This window comes from Dipodomys merriami, unplaced genomic scaffold, assembly GCF_024711535.1.
Source record: "Dipodomys merriami isolate MVZ:Mamm:240054 unplaced genomic scaffold, mDipMer1.0.p SCAF_176, whole genome shotgun sequence".
Taxonomy (NCBI): domain Eukaryota; kingdom Metazoa; phylum Chordata; class Mammalia; order Rodentia; family Heteromyidae; genus Dipodomys; species Dipodomys merriami.
The window spans coordinates 1010607-1033935 of record NW_027203115.1 but is presented as its reverse complement, the minus strand read 5'-3'; the positions used below and the strand labels follow the sequence as shown (position 1 = coordinate 1033935).

Below are 23329 nucleotides of genomic sequence, written 5' to 3'. Positions count from 1 at the left end.
AAGGCTGTGAGACTCTTAACTCCAATTAACCACTCAGAAAACTGGAAGTGGCGCTGTGGCTCAAGTGGTAGAGTGCTTGCCTTGTGCTGAAGAGTTGAGGGACGCGCCTAGGCCCAGAGTTCAAGCCCCATGACCAACCAAAAAAAAAGAAAAAAAAAACACCATAATAGACTTAAATTATGAATCTTATCCCATTCAAAAAATAGTTTTGTACCAAAATTTTAGTATTGCTTCTTTGGGCATATTCATACCTGGCAACTAAGAATTGTGTGTTTTAGCAAATAATTAAGTTCAAAAATACTCTCAAAATGCTACCAAGACATACCTAAAAAGTACATTTTACTGTTACTTAATGTTATAGAAATGAATCTTTTTTTTTTTTTTTTTTTTTTTTGGTCGGTTGTGGGGCTTGAACTCTGGGCCGGGGCGCTGTCCCTCAGCTCTTCAGCTCAAGGCGAGCACTCTACCACTTGAGCTACAGCGCCACTTCCGGTTTTCTGGTGGTTTATTGGAGATAGGAGTCTCACAGTCTTTCCTGCCCGGGCTGGCTTTGAACCGCGATCCTCAGATCTCAGCCTCCTGAGTAGCTAGGATTACAGGCGTGAGCCACCAGCGCCCGGCTTAGAAATGAATCTTTAAAATATATACATATGGGCTGGGAAGGTGGCTCAGTGGTAGAGCGCTTGCCTTGCAAGCCTGGGGCCCTGGGTTCGATTCCTCAGCACCATATAAGCAAAAAGAAAAAAGCCGGAAGTGGCGCTGTGGCTCAAGTAGTAGAGCGCTAGCCTTGAGCTGAAGAGCTGAGGGACAGCGCCCAGGCCCAGAGTTCAGGCCCCACGACTGGACCCAAAAAAAAAAAAAAAAAAAAAAAAAATAAAATAAAATAAAATAAAATATATACATATGTAAATATTTTATAATATAAAATCTCCAAAGTCTTAAATCTACTCTAGGATTTCAAATTCAAATATCTGTAAGCCAGGCACCAGTGCCTCATACCTGTAATCCTAGCTACTCAGAAGGCTGAGATCTGAAAATAGCAGTTCAAAGCCAACCCAGCCAGGAAAGTCTGTGAGACTCTTATCTCCAATAAACTACTCAGAAAAGGCTGGAAGTGGAGCTGTGGTTCAAGTGGTAGAGCACTAGCCTTGAGCATAGAGAGGCTCAGCCAGGAAAGTCTGTGAGACTCTTATCTCCAATAAACTACTCAGAAAAGGCTGGAAGTGGAGCTGTGGTTCAAGTGGTAGAGCACTAGCCTTGAGCATAGAGAGGCTCAGTAACAATACATAGGCCCTTAGGTTCAAATCCAAAGACCAGCAAAAAAAATTTTTTTTTAACGTTTGTAGTATAGACACAGTGACTTATATCTATTTCCCAGCTACTTAGAAAGTAGAAATCAGGAGGCTCACACTACAAGGCTAGCCTAAGACACCAGTAAAACTAGGTATGGTGGAGTATGCCTGTTATCACAGACACTCCAAAAGAACACACTGGATGATCACAAGCCAAGCCAGGCCAGGCAGAAATGCAAGACATTATACAAACTAACTAAAAAAGGAACTAGAGGCATGGCTCAAGAGGTATAACATCTGCCTAGCAAATGCAAGACCCTTAGTTCACTACCAACAAAAAAAAAAAAAAAAAAGAGCTTGTTTTTAAAGAACTTAAATGTACTCTCTCCAAGATGTTAACAGTAGTAGTATCTGTATGGAGAAATTCAAGAATTTTAGTATACTACATTTATAATAATTAAAAATTTTTTAAAGAATTTTCTCTCACTAGGGTATCTTTTGTTTTTTTATGTCTTATTTTAGGAAACATCAAATTTCTATAAATCTAACCTAATGTTTCTACCAAAACATCTGTTTGTTTTATATTATGTCATGCACTAACTGGATTACTACTAGGATCAAATTTTCATGTGGTAAAACCTTGTAACTTGAAACAGTAGAGCTTTAGGCTTTATTTCTACTCCTATCTCTATAAGAATGAAAAATGAAATCCATATCAAGTTGCCTCTGTGTGTGTATGTATCCATATCAAGGGTATTAATTACTTTTCAATGAATGCCTGGGCGCGCACACGCGCACACACACACACACACACACACACAGGTGGGTGTGTGTGTGTGTGCATGTGCACACGTGCACACGTGCACGCGTGAATACAAGTCCTGGGGCTTGGATTTAGGACCTGGGTATTGTCCCTGGTTTGTTTTGTTCAAGGCTAGAGATCTACACTTCCGATCTATTTTGGTGGTTAATTGGAGATAGGGTCTCTAGGACATTCCTGCCTGAGCTGGCTTCAAATCCTCAGATCTCAACCACTAGAGTAGCTGGGATTACATCCATGACCAACTGGCACCCAACACCTTTACATGAAAAAAAGAAATTATTTTATGACTAATGTGAATGAATCCCTTATGACAATAATATCTAAAACCAAATATATGAAAGTTACATTAACAACTCAATTTTTGTTTAAGGAAACGGCTGTTTTCCTACCCATTATTCACATTTGTGTGTGTCTATGTGTGGCTAATTCTATAGGGCTTGAACTTGGCCTCACCCTATTTTTTAGTTTGTTGTTGTTGATTGATCATGAGGCTCGAAATCAGGGCCTGGACCCTGTCCCTGAGCGCTCAAGGCTAGCACTTCACACTTTGAGCCACAGTTCCACTTCCATTTTTCTGGTGGTTAATTGGAGATAAAGAGTGTCAGGAGCCAGATGCTGGTGGATCATGCCTGTAATCCTAGCTACTCTGGAGGCTGAGACCTGAGGATCGAAGTTCAAAGCCAGGCAGTCCAGGCAGGAAAGTCTATGAGATTCTTATCTCCAATTAACCTCCAGAAAACAGGAAGGGGCATTGTGGCTCAAGTGGTCAAACACTTGCCTTGAGCTGAAGAGTTGAGGGACAGCACCCAGGCCCAGATTTCAAGCTCCATGACCAACAACAACAAAAAGTGTCAGGAATTGTTCTGCCCTGGCTGGCTTTGATCTCCACCTCAGAGCTCAGCCTCCTGAGTAGCTAGGATTACAAGTGTCAACCACTGGTCTTGGCTAAAATCACATATTTATAAGGAGACTGATTGTATTCCCAACACCTAAAATGACCATAACACTAATTCAAGCTAGTCTGTTAAGATTCAATCCTATTACTTTTATGTCTTGGGGCAGGAGATCTCCTTCCACTTAAGTTATTGAGCCTAAACAGATATGCCTCAAAAAAAATGACTTATCTTTGAAAAAAGAAATATATTTTTCTAGAAAGATCTATTTTCCTCCTTTGCAATGCTGCATATTTATTTTCTTTTAATTTTGCATTGAATTCCTTAAAGACTATTCAATATGGAATTTTCTTTTTTGGTCGTGGGGCTTGAACTCTGGGCCTGGGTGCTGTCCCTCAGCTCTTCAGCTCAAGGCTAGCGCTCTACCATTTGAGCCACAGTGCCTCTTCCCGATTTCTGAGTGGTTTATTAGAGATAAGAGTCTCATAGACCTTTGTGCCCAGACTGGCTTTGAACCGCGATGCCTGTGTAGCTATGATTATAGGCGTGAGCCACCAACTCCCAGCCCAATATGTAATTTTTTTGTTGGTCGTGGGGCTTGGACTCTGGGCCTGGGCGCTGTTCCTCAGCTCTTCAGCTCAAGGCTAGCGCTCTACCACTTGTGCCACAGTGCCACTTCCGGCTTTTTCTACTTTTGTGGTGCTGAGGAATCGAACCCTCATGCATGCAAGGCAAACACTCTTACCACTCCACCTTCCCAGCCCCCCCAATATGTAATTCTTAAATAAATTTTTTCTATGTAACTTGAGAGTAGGGCTGGGATAGGAAAAGGTGGGGGAGAACGATGGAAGTGGTGACATTAAGAAGCATACTACTCATAACCTGACTTAGGGAATTGTAACTTTTTTGTACAACTACATATATCATCACCATCATCAACATATCCCCTTTAAAGAAAATAAAAATTGGGGCTGGGAATGGGACTTAGTGGTAGAGTGCTTGCCTCACATGCATGAAGTCCCAGGTTCAATTCCTGAGTACCACATACATAGGAAAAACTAGAAGTGGCACTGTGGCTCAAGTGGTAGACTGCTAGAGAAAAACAAGCTCAGGGACAGTGCCCAGGCCCTGAGTTCAAGCCCGAGGACTGGCAAAAAGCAAAACAAAAACAAAAAAAAATACAAAAAATAAAAATAAAAATCTAGACTAAAAAAACTAATAAAAATTAGCTGTGTGCCGGTGGCTCACATCTATACTCCTAGCTACTCAGGAAGCTGGGATCTGAGGATCAATAAACCACTAGAAGTGGCTCTGTGGCTCAAATGGTAGAGTGCTAGCCTTGAGCAAAAGAAGCTCAGGGACAGTGCCCAGGCCCAGAGTTCAGGCCCCAGACAGACAAAAAATAAGGGGAAAAACAAAAAAAAAGAACATCTGTCATAAGTTTTGCATATACTGTGCACAGAGGAAATAACTAAGAAAATATTTAGCAAACATTTTCAAATGTACATTATAAGTCCAGGTCTTCTGGAAGAAGAAAGCTAATTGTTATCACAAAAATCAAAAGAAAGCCGGGCGATGGCAGCTCACACCTGTAATCCTAGCTACTCAGGAGGCTGAGATCTGAGGGTCCTGGTTCAAAGCCAGCCCGGGCAGGAAAGTCCATGAGACTCTTATCTCCAATAAACTACTCAGAAAAGGCTGGAAGTGGCACTGTGGCTCAAGTGGTAGAGCGCTCACCTTGAGCTAAAGAGCTGAGGGACAGGGCTGGGAAGGTGGCTCAGTGGTAGAGCGCTTGCTTTGCATGCCTGAGGCCCTGGGTTTGATTCCTCAGCACCACATATAACGGAAAAAAAAAAAAAAAAGAGCTGAGGGACAGTGTCCAAGCCCAGAGTTCAAGCCCCACAACCGACAAAAAAAAAAAAATCAAAAGGATAGAAGAATGAAGCAGGGAAGGAGGGATAATGCAGGCAAGAATTCATTGTATGTGCCACAGAATTGAGAAATATAAGGGATGGAGTGAGTGGAAGTGGGGGTGAAGATGTTGAAGTGATGACAAAGATTGAGAGACATTGTACATATAAACTGTTAAAAGTCAAAAAACTTAAATATACCTAATATTAAGATAAGTAAGAGAAAGGGTGGGTTAGGAGAGGTGGGTGAGACTACTGAAAGGGATGACAGTGATCAAGATGCATTGTATTCATAAACTACTTTGGTGAGTGGCAACTCCTTTGTATAATTAAAACTAATAAAAAGCATTTTAAAAAGTGCATCCCTGCTATAAAAAGATTAATTCTTATTCAAGTTAAGACTGTTCTGGCTATGTGCGGCTTTGGTCCAGCCTACCTGTCCAAAGTGAGCAGGATAGCCCAGCATGTGCATATACAGTAGTTTTGCCACATTCCGACACCGGTATGTATTGTCTTCTTCTCTAAATGATGAACGAATTGCAGCACATTCTTTCTGGATCATTTCTCGTTCTTCAGCTTGGGTTCGGGCTGTCCGGATGGTCCGGATCAGCTCCCGTAATCTGATGGGGGCTGGCATCCTCTAGATATCAAAAGACATTAAATACAAATATTCACATTTTTTTGTTTCCAAACTATTTATACAACTTCCCATCTAAAAGCAGGAGTGAGCTTAAGAATGTAAGACTTACTAAGTCTAGCTTAGCTAATATAAAGCTTGCTAGGATTTAACAAATACATTGCATGCAACTCTTCAACTAAGTATATTTCTGAAAACAAAAATGTCAAGTATGGGGGCTGGGAAGGTGGCTCAGTGGTAGAGCGCTTGCCTTGCATGCATGAGGCCCTGGGTTCGATTCCCCAGCACCAAATAAGCAAAAATTTAAAAAATTTAAAAAAAAAATCAAAATAAAAAAAAATGTCAAGTATGAAAGTAAGCAAAATAAGACATATATGTAAAGTCCATTACTAATAGGCAAATATCTTAGGTACTAACTGAACACAAATCTACGTAATCCTTAAAGCAACTAAAGAGTTAGAGAAGTCAAGTATTTTGTTTAATTATTACTAAATTCAAGTATTTTAATTAAGTATCAGACTAATGTAATCATAGCTCAACTTAACAAAATATGAGTAACAAGTTAATTAATAAGTACCTGCCCAATAAGTTGTAGTTGTAATAAACTCACATATTTTGAAAATGAAATTAAGAAAAAGATAATAAATCTCAGAGGATAAAGGTATTTAAAGGTATTATTTTTAAAGTAAAATGATAAAGGACCTGTAACAACCAAAACCACCACAGAAAAAAAATGGAAAATTTTCATCAAATTTCAAGTATTTCAGTTACAGTCATGAAAGCTTACACCAGCACCTGGCATTAAAAAAAAAAATCTTAACAAACATGAACAAAAAAATGAAAAAATTAACTCACATAGCCATGAATTAGGCTCATTTAAGAAAACATGCCAGGCACTGGTGGCTCACACCTGTAATCCTACCTACTCAGGATGCTGAGAGCTGAGGATAGCGGTTCAAAGCCAACCAAGGAAGTAAAGTCCATGAAACTCTTATCTCCAATTAACCACCAGAAAACTGAAATGGCACTATTGCTCAAAGTAGTAGAGCACTAGCCTTCAGTGAAAGAGCTCAGAGACAGTGCCCAGGCCCAGAATTCAAGTCCCAAGACTAAAAAATATATATATAAATAAATAAGGGGGAGGAAGAGGAGGAAGAGACCGAGGAGGAGAAAGAAGAAAAGGAGGGAGGAGAAAGAGGAGGAGGAGGAAAATACATTCTAAAACCTATGTGAAAAAAGTTTTGTATTTACAGAAAATGAGTAGGCAAGCCCACTCAATTTCTCCTTTTTAACTCAACTATAAACCCTGGACAAAGCACATGTCATAAACCATTTAAGGATCTAAAAAGTAAATGACAGCAAGTGAGTTGGAAAAAGAATTATTTTAGTCCAACCAAACTGAACTGGCAAGAGGTTATCATGTTTGCCTCCAGTAATGGCTAGCCTGGCAAAGGCAACCCAAAATCCAGAAGTACTGACTTGATACACAGAGAAGGAGCTTTAGCTGGGTGCTGGTGGCTCAGGTATGTAATCCTAACTCCTTAGGAGGCTGAGATATGAGGATCACAATTCAAAGCCAGCTCAGGGAAGAAAGCTCATGAGACTCTTATCTCTAATAAACCACTCAGAAAATCAGAAGTGGTGCTGTGGCTCAAGTGGTAGAACGCTAGCCTTGAGCTGAACAGATGAAGGGACAGCACCCAGGCCCAGAGTTTAAGCCCTACAACCGACAGAAACAAAAAAAGAGGAGCTCTAGGAAAAACACACTTTCTGGTCCCTAAGCATGAACAGGAAGGTCAAGAACAATGGGGAAATTCTCTCTGGACTTTTTGCCCACTCCTAGTCATAAGTAATAATGCAATAGTGGTGGCTATATAGAAAGCAAAGACACTGACAGCCAGCCAGGCACATAAAGAATCCAGGATGAGCTCTTCTCTAGCTTTTTTCTTCTCTCTGGCCTCTCATTGCATGACAATGGGGTAAACTCACCAAAAGAAAAAGAAAAAAAAGTTCAACCTGCTCATTCCTATAATCCTAGCTACTCAGGAGGCTGAGATTTGAGGACTACAGTTCAAAGCCAGCCCAGGCAGGAAAGTCCATGAGTCTCTTACCTCCAATTAACCACCAAAAAGGTGGAAGTAGAGCTGCGGCTCAAGTGGTAAAGTGGCAGCCTTGAACAAACAAGCACAGGGACTAAGCCCACACCTAGAGTTCAAGCTCCTGGACTGGCATTAAAAAGAAAAAAGTTTATCTAGATAAGGAGCCACATGGTCCACTGATATCATGGCCAAGAGTTTTCATGAACCTGCAAAAGCCAAGGTAAAAACTTTATGTTCCAATCATCTAGAATTGGTGAGTCAATTAAGTTTTCTAGTGAACGGTAAAAATTAATCTGGGAGTAATAATAGGCTAGACTGGAAGGAAAAAGTAAGCATGACAGAGACAAACAGCCTAGGTGGCTATTCTAGGCCAAAAATCTTATGTTAGTTTTAACAAAGCCATGTATCACACACAGAAAGTATCTGGAAAAAGACCTATCTGAATACAAAAAGATTTGCACCTTCAGAAAAATGTACTTTAATATTCTAGGTCTCTAGATACTATCTCAAATAAAAGTTGAGCTGTTCATTTTTTAAATTAACAGACATGTTTGCACAAGTATCAAATTTTATAAAGTAAATTCTAAGGCATACTAAGTATGTAAATATGAACTGACATAGCACATTGTAAAGTAAAAAATAGAATTTTATGGAGATTTGTAGTTTTAACAAGCTAGTGATAAAACTTTGGAAATACTGAAGAACAGAGAAAAATAATGTGCAGGAATTTCTAAAATACATAATATTTACACAAACTATATTTAGACAAATTATATAATTACTTAGATAATTATAAATTAATGAATTAATTTCTAACTGAAAACTGTAGGTGTATTTACAAGACGCTGAATTTCAGGAAACAACAGTTTTTGTTAATTTGAGATTTAAAACCTAAAATGAGAGGGGCTGGGAAGGTGGCTCAGTGGTAGAGTGCTTGCCTTGCATGAATGAGGCCCTGGGTTCGATTCCTCAGTACCACATAAGCAGAAAAAGCCCGAAGTGACTCTGTGGTTCAAGTGGTAGAGTGCTAGCCTTGAGCTGAAGAGCTAAAGAGACAGCACCCAGGCCCAGAGTTCTGGCCCACTGACTGGCAAAAAAAAAAAAAAAAAAAAACTAAAACTAAAATCAGAGCCAGGCACCGGTGGCTTACACTGTAATCCTAGCTACTCAGGAGGCTGAGATCTAAGGACCAAAGTTCAAAGCCAGCTGGGCAGGAAAGGCCATGAGACTCCAATAAACTACTCAGAAATCCAGGAGTGGCGCTGTGGCTCAAGTGGTAGAGTGCTAGCCTTGAGTTGAAGGGCTGAGGGACAGTGCACAGGCCCAGAGTTCAAGCCCCATGACCAACAAAAATAAAGTAAAATAAAATAAAAATTGTAGCAAAATGATAGTATCATGGTTCCTAGTTGTATTATGAAAAGTATTGAGCAGATAAAAGTACTTATTTTCAGAAAGGAACTATGACAAGCACCATAAAAATATGCCCTCGACAATAAACCCACTCCTAGGAATCTATTTTAGGGAAACAACTGAAGAAAAGCTTAAAGGCACATGTAGAAGATACATTATTTCTTTTTTTTTTTTTTTTTTTTGGGTCCGGTCATGGGGCCTGAACTCTAGGTCTGGGCGCTGTCCCTCAGCTCTTCAGCTCAAGGCTAGCACTCTACCACTTGAGCCACAGCGCCACTTCCGGCTTTTTTCTTTTTGTTTATATGGTGCTGAGGAATCAAACCCAGGGCCTCATGCATGCAGGGCAAGCGCTCTACCACTGAGCCATCTTCCCAGCCCCACATTATTTCTCTTTAGAATAAAGAAACAACATGATGATCTGAAATTGAAGAACTGCTTGATAACAGAGCATTTGAAACATTGACTTTCTATTATAATTCCACAGAAATACAAGGAAATAATTGTTATACACTAAGGACACATCTCATGATACAGCATTATATGGGCATTACTTATATTAAAACATACATAGATGGAAACAAGGTAAATGGCAAAAATTAAAAGAGTAATTGGGAGCTGGGAATGTGGCTTAGTGGTAGAGTGTTTGCATGCACACACACACATGCGCGCGCACACACATGCACACAAAGCTGGGGTACTGGGGCTTGCACCTTTAATCCTAGCTACTCAGGAGGCTGAGATCAGAGAATCATGGTTCAAAGCCAGCAGAGCAGGAAAGTCCATGAGACTTATTTCTAATTAACCACCAGAAAACCAGAGTGGAGCTGTGGCTCAAAGTGGTAGAGTGCTAGCCTTGAACAGAAAAGCTCAGGGACAGCTCCCACAACCAACCCCCACTCTCCAACCCTGCAAAAAAAAAAAAAAAAGGATGTATTTATTTCTATCAGAGTTTTCCTTTCTAATATATCTTAGAAACTGGCTGTGGCAGAACTGATCTAGCTGGGGTATGGGTATTTTCCCACTGTCTATGTTTCAGTAGGTTTTATTTTGTGGGGAGAGAGTTGAAAGGAGAGTGTACACCTATTTTTCCCTTCAGTATAAAGAAATATGTTTACAGGGGCTGGGAAGGTGGCTCAGTGGTAGAGTGATTGCTTTGTATGCATGAGGCCCTGGGCTTGATTCCTCAGCACCACATAAGCAGTAAAAGCCAGAACGGGCACTGTGGCTCAACTGGTAGAGTGCTAACCTTGAACTGAAGAGCTGAGGGACAGCGCCCAGGCCCAGAGTTCAGGCCCCAAGACTGACCAAAAACAAAAAAAAGAAATATGTTCACAGAAAGAAAATTATCAATGAAGGGGAACTCAAGAGTTAACACACTATTATTTCAGTTACAGCTAAAATATAAAGATAAATATATTGGAGAGACAAACAAGGCTGTGGTACAAAGTTCTTTCATCAGATCCACTTAGTTTAGAATGCAACAAAACTCAAGATCAACTTTATATGCTCTAGTTCAGGCTCAAGGTACAATTTTCTAATTATTAGTCCCTAATCTCAAGTACCTCAACTCCCTAGTACATTCATATAGGAAATGGTGTGCTGAGGAAAGTAGACACAGGAAAAGCACTGCTCTGAATCATCCCTAGATGATCTACCAAAACTGAATTTCTGGATCTTCAAGACTAAAGACTAAGCTACAGAATGCCTCACCACATTCAGATACCACCACACCCTATTTAGGTAGTTAGCTGTCATTCTTTTTTTTTTTTTTTGTCGGTCATGAGGCTTGAACTCTGGGCCTGGGCACTGTCCCTCAGCTCTTCAGCTCAAGGCGAGCGCTCTACCACTTGAGCTACAGTGCCACTTCCAGTTTTCTAGTGGTTTATTGGAGATGGGAGTCTCACGGTCTTTCCTGCCCGGGATGGATTTGAACCGCGATTCTCGGATCTCAGCCTCCTGAGTAGCTAGGATTACAGGCATGAGCCACTGGCGCCCAGCTTAGCTGTCATTCTTGTAAGAAGACCTAAGTTCATTTCTCCCTAAAATGCCACAGAAATTAGAGAAGTTTTCCTTTGTGCCTTATTATTCACAACCAGAACAGGACACAGTAATATATGTCTACAATCCCAGGACTTGGGAGACTGAGGCAGGAGGATCTTAAATGCAAGGCTAGCCTAACTATATAGCAAAATTCATTAAAAAAAAAAAAAAAAAAACAGGAAGTGGCGCTGTAGCTCAAGTGGTAGAGCACTCGCCTTGAGCTGAAGAGCTGAGGGGCAGTGCCCAGGCCCAGAGTTCAAGTCCCACGACCGACAAAAAAAAAAAAAAAAACAGTAGGGTACTGGTCCCTCATACCTGTAATCCAAGCTGAGATCTGAGGATCGTGGTTTGAAGCCAGCCCCAGCAGGAAAGTCTATGAGACTCTTGTCTCCAACTAATCAACAGAAAAAGCCAGAAGTGGTGCTATAGTTCAATGGTAGAGTACTAGCCTTCAGCAAAACAAGCTTAGGGAACAACACCCAGGCCCAGAGTTCAAGGCCCAGGCCCAGCAAAAAAAAAAAAGGAGGAGGTGGAAGAGGAGGAAGAGGAAGAGGAAGAGGAAGAGAAGGAGGAAGAAGGAAAAAGGAAGAAGAAAGAAGAAGCCAGGTAAGAAAGTCCAAGTCCATGAAACTCTTTTTTTTTTTTTTTTTGGGGGGGGGGTCCGGTCGTGGGGCCTGAACTCTGGGCCTGGGCGCTGTCCCTCAGCTCTTCAGCTCAAGGCTAGCGCTCTTGCACTTGAGCCACAGCGCCACTTCTGGCTTTTTTCTTTTTGCTTACGTAGTGCTGAGGAATCGAACCCATGGCCTCATGCATGCAAGGCATGCGCTCTACTACTGAGCCACCTTCCCAGCCCTGAAACTCTTATCTACAATTAACCACACAGAAAATAGAGCTGTGGCTCAAACTGATAGACCACTGGCCTTGAGCAAAAAGCTCAGGGACAAAGCCAGGTACTGGTGGCTCTCACATGTACTATAATTCTAGTTACTCAGGAGGCTGAAGTCTGAGGATTCTGGTTTGAAGCCAGCCCAGGAAGAAAAGTCTATGAGATGCTTATCTCCAATAAACTATTCAGAAAAAAGCTGGTAGTGGTGCTGTGGCTGAAGAGGTATTAGACTAGCCTTCAGGAAATAAGCAACTCTCAGGAACAGCAGCCAGACCCTGAGTTCAAGTCCACTATCCGCCCGCCCCCTCAAAAAGAATGAAACCAACACAGGTGGCTCATGCCTGTAATCCTAGCTTCTCAGAAAGCTGAGATCCAAGGATCGCAGTTTGAAGCCAGCCCAGGCAGGAAAAGTCCGTGAGGCACTCGTCTCCAATTAACTATCTAAAAAAGCTGTTAGTGGAACTATGGTTCAAGTGGTAGAGTGCCAGCCTTGAGCAAAAAAGCCCAGGGACAACACCCCTGCCCTGAGTTCAAGTTCCAAGACTAAAACAAAAACAAAAGAATGAGTAAAGCAAAATTATATATAAGCTTTCAGACTTAAGAAAATGTCATTCATCCTACAAAGCTTATATAAGGGCATTTTTGTAAGATGACAAGTTTAATTATTAGAGATTTTTAATACTAAGAAAACAATTTTCCCCTAACATATACTTCATGAAGCTAAGTTTCTGTCAATTCTGGATACACAGGGAGTGGAGGGACATTGTCCACAGAATATTTAACATAGACGATGCTTATTTTTTTAAACCATGCTTGATATTAGCTAGCTACAGAGAGGCAAAGGCTCATTGACAAAGGTGTCAAAATAAAATACTTGAGAAAGTATATCTTAGTAGGGTAACTAAACTTGAACTTAGTCCCTAACTTCAAGCCCCAGGATAGATGCATGCACACACACACACACACACACACACACACACACACACACACAAAATGTCTTTAGATTTTGTTCACTTACTACAATGTATATTTTTTATGCCAGTAATGGGGCTTGAACTCTAGGCTTGGACTCTTTAGCTCAAGGCTAGTGTTCTACCACTTCCAGCATTTGATTCTTAATTAGAGATAAGATTCTCATGGACCTGTCCTATCCTGGCTGACTTCAAACCAAGATCCTAAAATCTTAGCTCCTTTGTAGCTAGGATTGCAGTTGTGTGCCACTAGCATCCAGCACTTTTTTTTTACCATATTACTTTATAGATTAATAAGGTAAATAAAAATATCTTAGAATGATAAAAGTGTATGTTTCAAACACAGAATGTTAGTGGATAACAAATCAATGAATTCACAATGTTTCCAACACTGGGAAAAATATCACCAAAGACAGGTAAGACTTTTATTATAATGAATCTAATGAATTACTTAACAGATATCCCAAAGAAAGATGATGGAAAGGGCAAACATCTTTGTTGTTACATAAAGCTTCTGCTGCGTAAATCACAAGAAAAAGTTAATGTCATTTTTTGAATTAAACATTTAAATGTCCTAATATTTTTTAAGTTATGGAGATTAAGGTCTCTTGTTTACTAAATCTGAAGAGAAACCTCACTGCTATCAGCTCCACAGCCATAAGTGAATGACCTGCAACAGGTTCCCAGAACCCCCAACCAGGCCCCTGACTGTTTCTGGCTCTCACGTGGACAACTTACCCATGTTACAGTACTTGAACAATCAGTCCATACTATTTTCACCCAGAACCTTTATTCTGTTAAATAACAGTAAGTAAGCCGGGCGCTGGTGGCTCACGCCTGTAATCCTAGCTACTCAGGAGGCTGAGATCTGAGGATCGCGGTTCAAAGCCAGCCCGGGCAGGAGAGACCGTGAGACTCCTATCTCCAATAAACCACCAGAAAACCGGAAGTGGCGCTGTAGCTCAAGTGGTAGAGCGCTCGCCTTGAGCTGAAGAGCTGAGGGACAGCGCTCAGGCCCAGAGTTCAAGCCCCACGACCGACAAAAAAAAATAAATAAATAAATAACAGTAAGTAACAGGCACTGTACTGTGTATAATTATACCATAAATTTAACAGGTCTGGTTAAATTTATGGACAACTCAAAAATTGTTAAAAAGTGTTCCATCCCTTTGCCTGGAGAAAAAAAGTGCTACACTTCTGCCCATAGGGCAGAAAAGGAAGAATAGGTTCTCTAATCAGAAGAGAAAAAGAAAAGCATTCCAACTATCTGCAGAACTATGCTCATTGTACACAATAAGAATGAAAGAACACGATGTAATCAAAAAGAGCCAAAGTACAGTGTTTAAAAATAACATGGAAAAATGGCAGTGATACCCAATTATAAGTTATTTTCTTAAGTAATCACCACCCTGGAAAAAGTTTTTTTAAGCAAAATACATAGCCAATGCTCTCACTGGTGGTGAAAAATACACATTTTAAAATAATTTTCTTTTCATAGAAAAGAGTGATTTATGAGGAAAGGGGAATTCTACCTCTAGGTTGAGGTGTACAGTTCAAAAAAGAACTGGCTGCCTAAACAGGAACAACAGACCCAAAGAGTGAGGCAGGTAGTTCAGTTGGATTTTTCCCTTCAATAACTGAACCAAAAACTAACCTTTTACAACTCTGAAGCAATATTTTCATACTTTTGTACAGTTTTCAAAGTTTTTAAAATATGGGAAGGAAATCAAACCTTTCATGAAGACATTCCTAAAAAGCATCTCTCCTCTTCTTAGCTTGAAACTGAACAATTTCTCAACAGTGAGGACAGTTAATAGTTTCACTAACTTGAGCTGTAAAAACACTACTAGTAAATCCTTTTATGAATTATATAGCAATTTACAGAAGTTCCCTTCTATGCCCAAATAGTGTACACAAAAGGCTTATAAAAAAAGAGAGAAAGGGCTGGGAAGGTGACTCAGTGGTACAGTGCTTGCCTTGCATGCATGAGGCCCTCTGGGTTTGATTCCTCAGCATCACATAAGCAGAAAAAGCCCAAAGTGGTGCTATGGCTCAAGTGGTAGAGTGCTAGCGTTGAGCTGAAGAGCAGAGGGACAGCACCTAGGCCCAGAGTTCAGGTACCATGACCGACCAAAAAAAAAAAAAAAAAAAAGGAGAGGAAGATGAGGAAGATGATCTGAGATCACATCTTGCTCCTATTTGCTACACCCAGACACCTATAATGTAAACCTGGAAATCAGACAAGCTAAAAAGCCTAGAATGCTCAGTACAACAGGAATGAATACAAGGGGAAACAAGAGAGCTGGAGTTAGCAAAGTTACTGCCTATCAGGTTACATGGGGACTTTAATACACAAAGAAGGAAAAAACTACTTGTCTCTAAGGTTGTCTTTTATTCATGCAACAGGTGTCACATGTATTTTCTCCATCTTCAAAGAACTGATCTTTGTCCTAAATCTATTTCAAATTTTTTCACTGATCACACTTCTAGCAATTTTGTTTGACCTGAGTAAGCTTTTAAAACAAAAAAAAAAAACCAATCTGTGTATAACTCCATATAAATAATAACAAAATAATTTTTAAGCAAAGGCAAAACTTCCAAGCACCTAGTGAAAAAAAAATTCTCATTTCAATCACCTTAACCTAAACTTTGATCTTTAATACCAAAATGTAAGCTAATGCTGATTCAACAAGTGTGCTAGTGTGGGTTGCTTTAACTACTGTTTTTTTTTCCCTAACTTCTGGACTCTGCAAAATTTGACAGGTTTGGGGCTGGGAAAGTGGCTCAGTGGTAGAGTGCTTGCCTTGCATGCATGAAGCCCTGGGTTTGATTCCTCAGCACCACCTAAGCAGAAAAAGCCAGAAGTGACACTGTGGCTCAAGTGGTAGAGCTGAAGAGCTGAGGGACAGCACCCAGGCCCAGAGTTCAGGCCCCACGACTAGGGGAAATAAAAAAAAATTGACAGGTTTGTTCTAACACCCTGAACTTATGTCAAATTAAGTTTTGTGCTACTCCTTCACTGAAAAAGCATAAAAGTATTTTCAAGGAAATATACCTACTTCCTCCTTTTCCTTTTCTCATTCTTTATTTTATGAAATTAAAATTTTACACACAGAACCAAAAAAAGAACTGGAAAATTCCTAATACATTTTGACAACAATATGATTTTTGACAAATATGAGCTTATTTATTTAAATCTACATATTATCTTAGTTTTAAAACTGCTTGCTATTTAATATTATCCTGCATAAAAAACAATAAGGCCAGGTGTAATGGCAGAGATCCACAATCCTAGCTCTCAAGGGGTTGGAACAACAGAAACATTGACTTCAAGGTTACTTGATGAGACCTTGTTTCCAAAAGGGAGAGAGGGAGGGAGGAAAGGGAAAGAAATGACCAGGGAAAACAAAATCTGGATAAGAGAAATTCACAATCAAGAACTGGGAACAGGTAAGTACGGACTGCTCAGGCCTGTAATCCTAGCTACTCAGGGGGCTAAAATCTGGAGATCATAGTTCAAAGCCAGCCCAGGCAAATAACCAGCAAAAACCTGGAAGTGGAGTTGTAACTCCAGTGGTAGGAGAGAAAATGGCAAATGAGAACAAGAGGCCCTGTGTTCAAGCCTCAGTACTGGCAAAGGAAAAAAAATAACCACACAAGCACACATAAAAAAAGTGCAAACAACTCATAAAGAAATGCCACATTGATGCTGGAAAGGTGGCTCAGTGGTAGAGTGCTTGCCTTGCATGCATGAGGCCCTAGGTTCGATTCCTCAGCACCTCAGAAAAAAGCCAGAACTGGAGTTGTGGCTCAAGTGGTAGAATGCTAACCTTGAGCTGAAGAGCTGAGGGACAGCGCCCAGGCCCAGAGTTCAGTCCTCATGACCAACCAAAAAAAAAAAGAAAAGAAAAGAAAGAAATGCCACCTTAAGCTGGGCGTCTGTAATCCTAGCTACTAAGGAGGCTAAGATCTGAGGATTATGGTCCAAAGCCAGTCAGGGCAGGAAAGTCCATGAGACTGATCTACAATAAACCACCAGAAAACTGGAAGTGGTGCTGTGGCTCAAGTGGTAGAGCACACACGCCTTGAGCTGAAAAGCTGAGGGACAGTGCCCAGACTCAGAGTTCAAGCCCCACGACCAAGAGACAGACAGACGGAGACACACACACACACACACACACACACACACACACACACACACACACACACACACACACACACACACACACACACACACACACACACACACACACCTTGACTTTTTGTTTAACACTGATTTTTAAAATCCCCCTCCCCATCCTTTTTTTTTTTTTTTTTTTTTGCCACGTTCAGTGGCTTACATCTGTAATCGTACCTAGGACACTGAGATCAGCAAAATCTTGGTTCCAGGCCAGCTCAGGCAAGTAATCTGTCTCAAGTAATACAAAGCTGGGAATGGTGTTATCATCCCAGTTACTTGGAAAAATAAATTGTAGGACAGCAATCCAGGCAGCCCCAGATATAATGAGACCCCAATCTCAAAAAATGACCAATTCAATCTAGGCCCAGTGGTATATACCTTCATCCCAGCTACATGGGAGGCTTAGAGCAGGAGGACCAAAATGCCAGGCCAGGAAAAAAAAAAGTTCTTCAGACTCCCAACTGTGCCTGTTATTACAACTATTTTGGGAGGCATGGCACAAACAGTAGAGCTTCTTCCCTAGGAAAACACAAGCCCTTAAGTAAAAAGGCTAATACTGCACACACACACACACACACACACACACACACACACACACACACACACACACACACACACACACACACACACACACACACACACACACACACACAATAAATTATATTGCATGCATTTGTCAGGGGTAGTAGAGGCATAGCTCAAGTGGCACAGTGCCTACCTAGCAAACTTGAGGCCCTGAGTCCAAGTCCCACAAGGACAAAATGAGGAAAAAAAAAAAAAAAAAGACACTTACTGCTCTGTTTCATGGAGCTAGTAAGATAAAAAGAGACAACACATGAGAAATGGTCTACAATTACAAAGTATTATGTATGAAAATATCAAAGTGAAACCTTTCTGTTCATTTATGAGGATAAATATTTTTGTCCCAATTAATGGATGTAGCTCAAGATGGAGTGCTTGCCTGGTATTCCAAAGGCCCCAGTTTCATCCTCAGAAAGGGAAAGAAGAAAAAGAAAAAAAAAGAAAAAGAAAAGGAGTATGCTAAACATTAATGTTAATTTCAACACCAATTTCCAACAGCCTTAAGCAAAGCAGACATTCACATATGTGCTGATTAATGTTATGGCAGAAAGGATACAATCCCACAGGTGAACTGCAAACCACTTAAGAATGAATGGCAGAAGTGGTGCTGTGGCTCAAGCAGTAGAGCGCTTGCCTTGAGCTGAAGAGCACAGCGACAGCACCCAAGCCCAGAGTTCAAGCCCCACAACCGACAAAAAAAAAAAAAAAAAGAATGAATGGCATTCAAATATCAGTATATAATACCACAATATAAACTGACTTAACTATCACCTATAGCTATCTAATGGATCCTATTTGCAAAACATAATTCAGAAACATATTTTCAGTAGTAAACAACAGTAGATTCTTAGTAAGTGAGCACAGCTCAAGCAATCAGTGTTTGACAGTCTTTTAAACAAAAAAGAAAATTGCACAGCTTTAAAGCAATACACTCATAGAATACCTAAATAGTACCTGCCATAGTTTTGAAAGATCTCCTTAAAAAAGAACAAAAACATTGTCTTGAGAATACTATATGACCTGCACAAGAACTTCTAGTCTCATTTCAATACCTTGATAAGAATAATGAATCTATAAATGGTTTACAGGTATTAGAAAGTATGACTCGGTTCAAGTTGTAAATTTAAATTCTAATAATCATTTAATAATCATTTTTCAGATGTAAAATCCAGCTGAAGTGAAATAAAGGTTGATTCAACCATACTCACTTAAACTTGAAATGCAGGAAATTAATCGGTGAATTACTGTGAAATAGTTTTTATTCAAACATACTGGACTGAAGAATAAAAGTGGTATTATGAGTATCTTGCAGATCTATACTTCTCAAACCAAAACTTAAAAGTATATGTTGTCTGACAGGTACTATGGACAACATTGTAAATAAATACTTAAAATCTAACGAGCTCAAGAAAAACCAACATCCGAAGTCAGTGCAGGTATTTTTAGAATCAGTCGGCAGAAATCATTACTGTACAAACACCTGAAAGTTCGGATCGCTAAGAAATCATTCGGTCTTTGCTTCTGTTAAGTAATCCCTATAGCAACCAAAAAAGTTACTCTCCTACCTACGTCGGATTAATGTTCTTTCTTCACAAGTCCCCATGCTCAGGGATACATAACACCTCAAAAATATACAAAATTTCCAGTAAGTACCCAAAGGTCAATGTTCAACACAGAAAGGGCATACAAATAGAAGACATTTAACACCCCCCTCCTTCCCACATATTCAAAAAGAAAGTCATTTATTCTGCTTTCTCTACACCTTGACTTTTGTTGGAAGTACATTCTGAGCGGGTGGATCGACAGGCTCCTACACGGAAGCATAGCCAACCAGACTCTGCCAGGCAATCAGGAAGATCCAGAGAATTACTAGAAACTCAAGTCCGCCGGACAAAGAGTTTGGGAAGAAGGGGAGAACATTGTAGTCGCAAGTGCGTTTTAAAGCGTGGGGGGGGGGGGGGGAAGAGGGGGAGGGAGAGAGAGGGAAAATTGGGAAAGAAGTTAGTTGGCAAGGTGAGAGAGAGGGAGGCGAGGCCGATGTCCGGTTTGAGTAGGCATTGCAGGGGCAGGAGATGTGGAAACGTTGAGAGTTCTGGGACAGCCCTGACCCGAGTAACACCCCGCAAGAACGCAGGCAACGTGGCTCAGGGAGGACACGCGGGGGAGTGGGGCCCGCCCCGCTAATTCCTAGGTCCCCTGAATGAGCTATCCAAGGAAGATCGCAGCCCGAGAAAGTCAATGGGTTCAAGGAGGCCTGCCACCGGCCGGGCAACGCCACCACAGGGAACCGCTGCTGCGGACAGAAGCTCTGGAATTGGGGCCTCGGCTCGGCCCTCTGGAAGTCCCAGCAACCCCTGGGGGGGCTCCGGGGCCCCTCCTGGCCCAACCTGGGTCCGGTGTCTTCTCGCCCCCCACAAGCTGGGACCGGACCTCTGGGACTGACAGGGAGCTTCCGGCCGTAAGCTCCCAGCCGCAGCGGAGGGAGGCGGGGGGGTAAAAGAAACCATACGTTCCCCGCGCCGCGAGTGACACTCACCGGCCCGAAACCTCGACTGAAACCAGCAGCTTCGGGGGCGGCGGCAGCAGTGGCAGCAGGAACCGAACATCCAAAATGGCGGCTCCCTCGGCCTCACCACCGCTACCGCAGGCGGAGGGATCCTCGGGAGGAAGGGAGTGTTTAACTTCACACACCACCGTAGACACTTCCGTCACGAGTGCTCTCTTCGGGTCGATCCCGTGCCTCTCTCAGACTGCAACTTTTAGCGCCTCCGCCTTCAGATTTACCCAAGAACTCGGACCCCGCCGAGGACTATTTGCCAAGGAGGAAGCGACTGCCCCTTGGCAGGGCGACGCAGAGCGGGGCGAGAATCGGGGCTGTCACTGATGACGCGAGACGCGGCTGCCGAGTCACCGCTACGAGGAGTCTGAGCAACAAACTTCCGGTCGTCCCCGGAGTCGAACGAAACACTTTGGTTCCGCTTGGAGGGTGGAGCGTTGGACTACCCGGAAGCGGTGGTGCCACCTGAGTGGGGCAGGGCTATTCGAGGGGGCGGGGATATGCAAAATAGAGGAGGAAGTCCTAGAGGAGAGGCAGGTGGGAGAGGGGGTCCGAGCACCGGGCTGAACCGGTCTTAGGCCGATCTCAAAGTCGGTCCAGTCACCTTTGAGACCTCACCTTTCTGTTTAACTTCAGAAAAGTGCTCCAAGTGGTCTCTGATCCTAGGTTTTTATGGTACCTTTGCAACAACTCTTACTAGAGAGAATGGATTCCAAACTCAAGTTCCACCCTTTGTGTGTTGGACAAAGTCTCTTAAAATACACCCAGGCCTCAGATTTGGAATCATGATAGCTAAAAACCCTTTCAGAATGGTGTCTCCTTGACTCCGGGAACGGATCTGAGGCAAAGCAAGTTGAACCACACAGTTCCTGCCTTGATAAATAATTACTAGCCTGTGCCTGGAGTCTTTTCCATGTGAATGCAAAAAGGTCCTTGATGTCTCCAGAAAGGTGACCTAGCTAGATTAAAATCCTCCAGATAGATTGGCAACAAAATATTCCCAACAGTGAATAAAACATAGCCCCAATCTGAATGCTAAAGAGAACTGAACTAACCACAAATCTTGAGTTTAGGAGCCCAGGATCCTAAAAGAAAGTTGTACTCTTCTTTCTTTCCTTCCTTCCTTCCTTCCTTCCTTCCTTCCTTCCTTCCTTCCTTCCTTTCTTTCTTTCTTTCTTTCTTTCTTTCTTTCTTTCTTTCTTTCTTTCTTTCTTTCTTTCTTTCTTTCTTTCTTTCTTTCTCCCCCCCCTCTCTTTTTTGCCGGGGCTTAAACTCAGGACTTGGGAGCCTCTTTGTGCGTAAGGCTAGCTCTCTACCACTTGAACCACAGCTCCACTTACAGCTTTTTCTGAGTAGTTTATTGGAGATAAGAGTCTCACAGGAGCTGGGAATGTGGCTAAATGGTAGAGTGCTTGCCTAGCATGCATGAAGCCCTGTGTTCAATTCCTCAGTATCACATAAATAGAAAAAGCTGGAAGTGGCACTGTAGCTCAAGTGGTAGAGCGCTAGCCTTGAACAACAGAAGCTCAGAGACAGTGCCCAGGCGCTGAGTTCAAGCCCAAGGACTGGCAAAAAAAAAAAAAAAAAAAGTCTCACAGATTTTTCTGCCAGGGCTGGCTTCAAACTGGAATCCTCAGATCTCAGCCTCCCAAGTAGTTAGGATTACAGGCATGAGCCACCAGCACCCTGCTTAGTCCCTTTTACACAGGGATTTCAAAATAAAATTAAATTGTATAAGCCAACTATACAGGTTTGTCCTTGAACTTCAAGGGACATGCAAGGGCCTAGAAAGGAGGCCAAGGGCATGAGGATAGGAATTATCATTCTTATTCTTAAATATTGACATCACATTGTGCATAATGCACCTTCATGTGTAACCTAATTTGACACACTAGACAACTTCAAGTCAGAGTAATTTAGTTTTACAAATGAGTTTTGCAAATTCAAAAATTATGTCTGGCTAAAAGTCCTCTCTCCAACTGGATTTCTGCGACAAGGTGCCATCTTTCATATGAGAAAAAAGGACCCACCAAAAGCCAAAGCACTTATAGAGAGAGTGAAATCAACCCAGAGCAAAAGTTCTGGAAAATAGAATAATTACTGAATTTAGACCCTCATGTCTGTCTGCTGAACTTCTATACAGTTCAATCCTAAGATTGAAACCAGGTTGTTTTTTTTTTACCCAGGCCAAAACTCCAAGAGTCCCAAATTAAATCTAGGCTCTCACTCCCATATACCAAATAAAGAGACATGATGAAAGGCAGACAGGGGAGATTTATTACAAGGCAGCTGTGGATGGACAGCACTTCAGTACATCTTCAGCCCTCTTCAAAGGTACAGACATTGGCCTCAGGTCAAACTGGGAGAATTGAGTGATGGGGATAAGAAAGGTAATTAGAGTTAAAAGAGTTCCAAGTCCCAGGTATGGGTTGGTTGACTATTAGCTCAGTTTGTCTTAGAGAAATCGTTATCACTTTACTGGGCAGAACTTGACTCACAGATGGTCACCTGAATTTTTCTTTCTTTGCTTTAAGATAACAAGAAGACCTTGCTTATTCTAGAGGCAGTTTGCCTTTTGCAGAAAGTGGTGTTTGGGTTTTGTATTTTCTGGAAACAGGTGATTGCAAAGGGACTGCAGCAGAGAGTTAACTCAGATGAAAGAGCACAAAGTTGGGAGAATTTTGGTTAATTCATAGGACCCAGCAAAAGCATCTTTTAAATTACCTCTTAATAAATGATCACGTGGTTAATAAATAACCATGGCATAATGGGGACTTCTCTGAGCTACAGTTATTCATGAAGCATGCCCTAAATTCAATTTGGAAGTTTCTTTAAAAAGTCAGAAGTATGCAGATTGTGAAGTTAACCAAAGTATTCCATTTGAGACTTCAGAAAAATAGTTTAGAGGACAAAGTTAAGTTTACTACTACAAACCACAAAAGATAATCCATATTCTTAAGAAAATGAACTTTTGAGCATGTGGTTATAACATATCTGTAATCCCAGGACTTGAGGGTCTGAGACAGAAAGATCATGAGTTCAAGGCCAA

The 23329-nt window shown here is 41.5% G+C and overlaps 1 protein-coding gene across 1 annotated transcript in view; it reads right to left on the bottom strand.

Moving 5' to 3' along the window:
- The window catches only part of Ap1g1 (adaptor related protein complex 1 subunit gamma 1), an 80598-nt gene extending 60019 nt beyond the window's left edge, over nt 1-20579 (bottom strand). Inside the window, exons 1-2 of the mRNA XM_070026222.1 lie at nt 20260-20579; nt 5355-5558 (exon numbers count right to left, since the gene is read on the bottom strand). Of these exons, the coding sequence (XP_069882323.1) occupies nt 5355-5555 (201 nt within the window). The 5' untranslated portion in view covers nt 5556-5558; nt 20260-20579. The remainder of the gene's footprint in view (nt 1-5354; nt 5559-20259) is intronic.
- Between the last annotated feature and the right edge of the window lie 2750 nt (nt 20580-23329).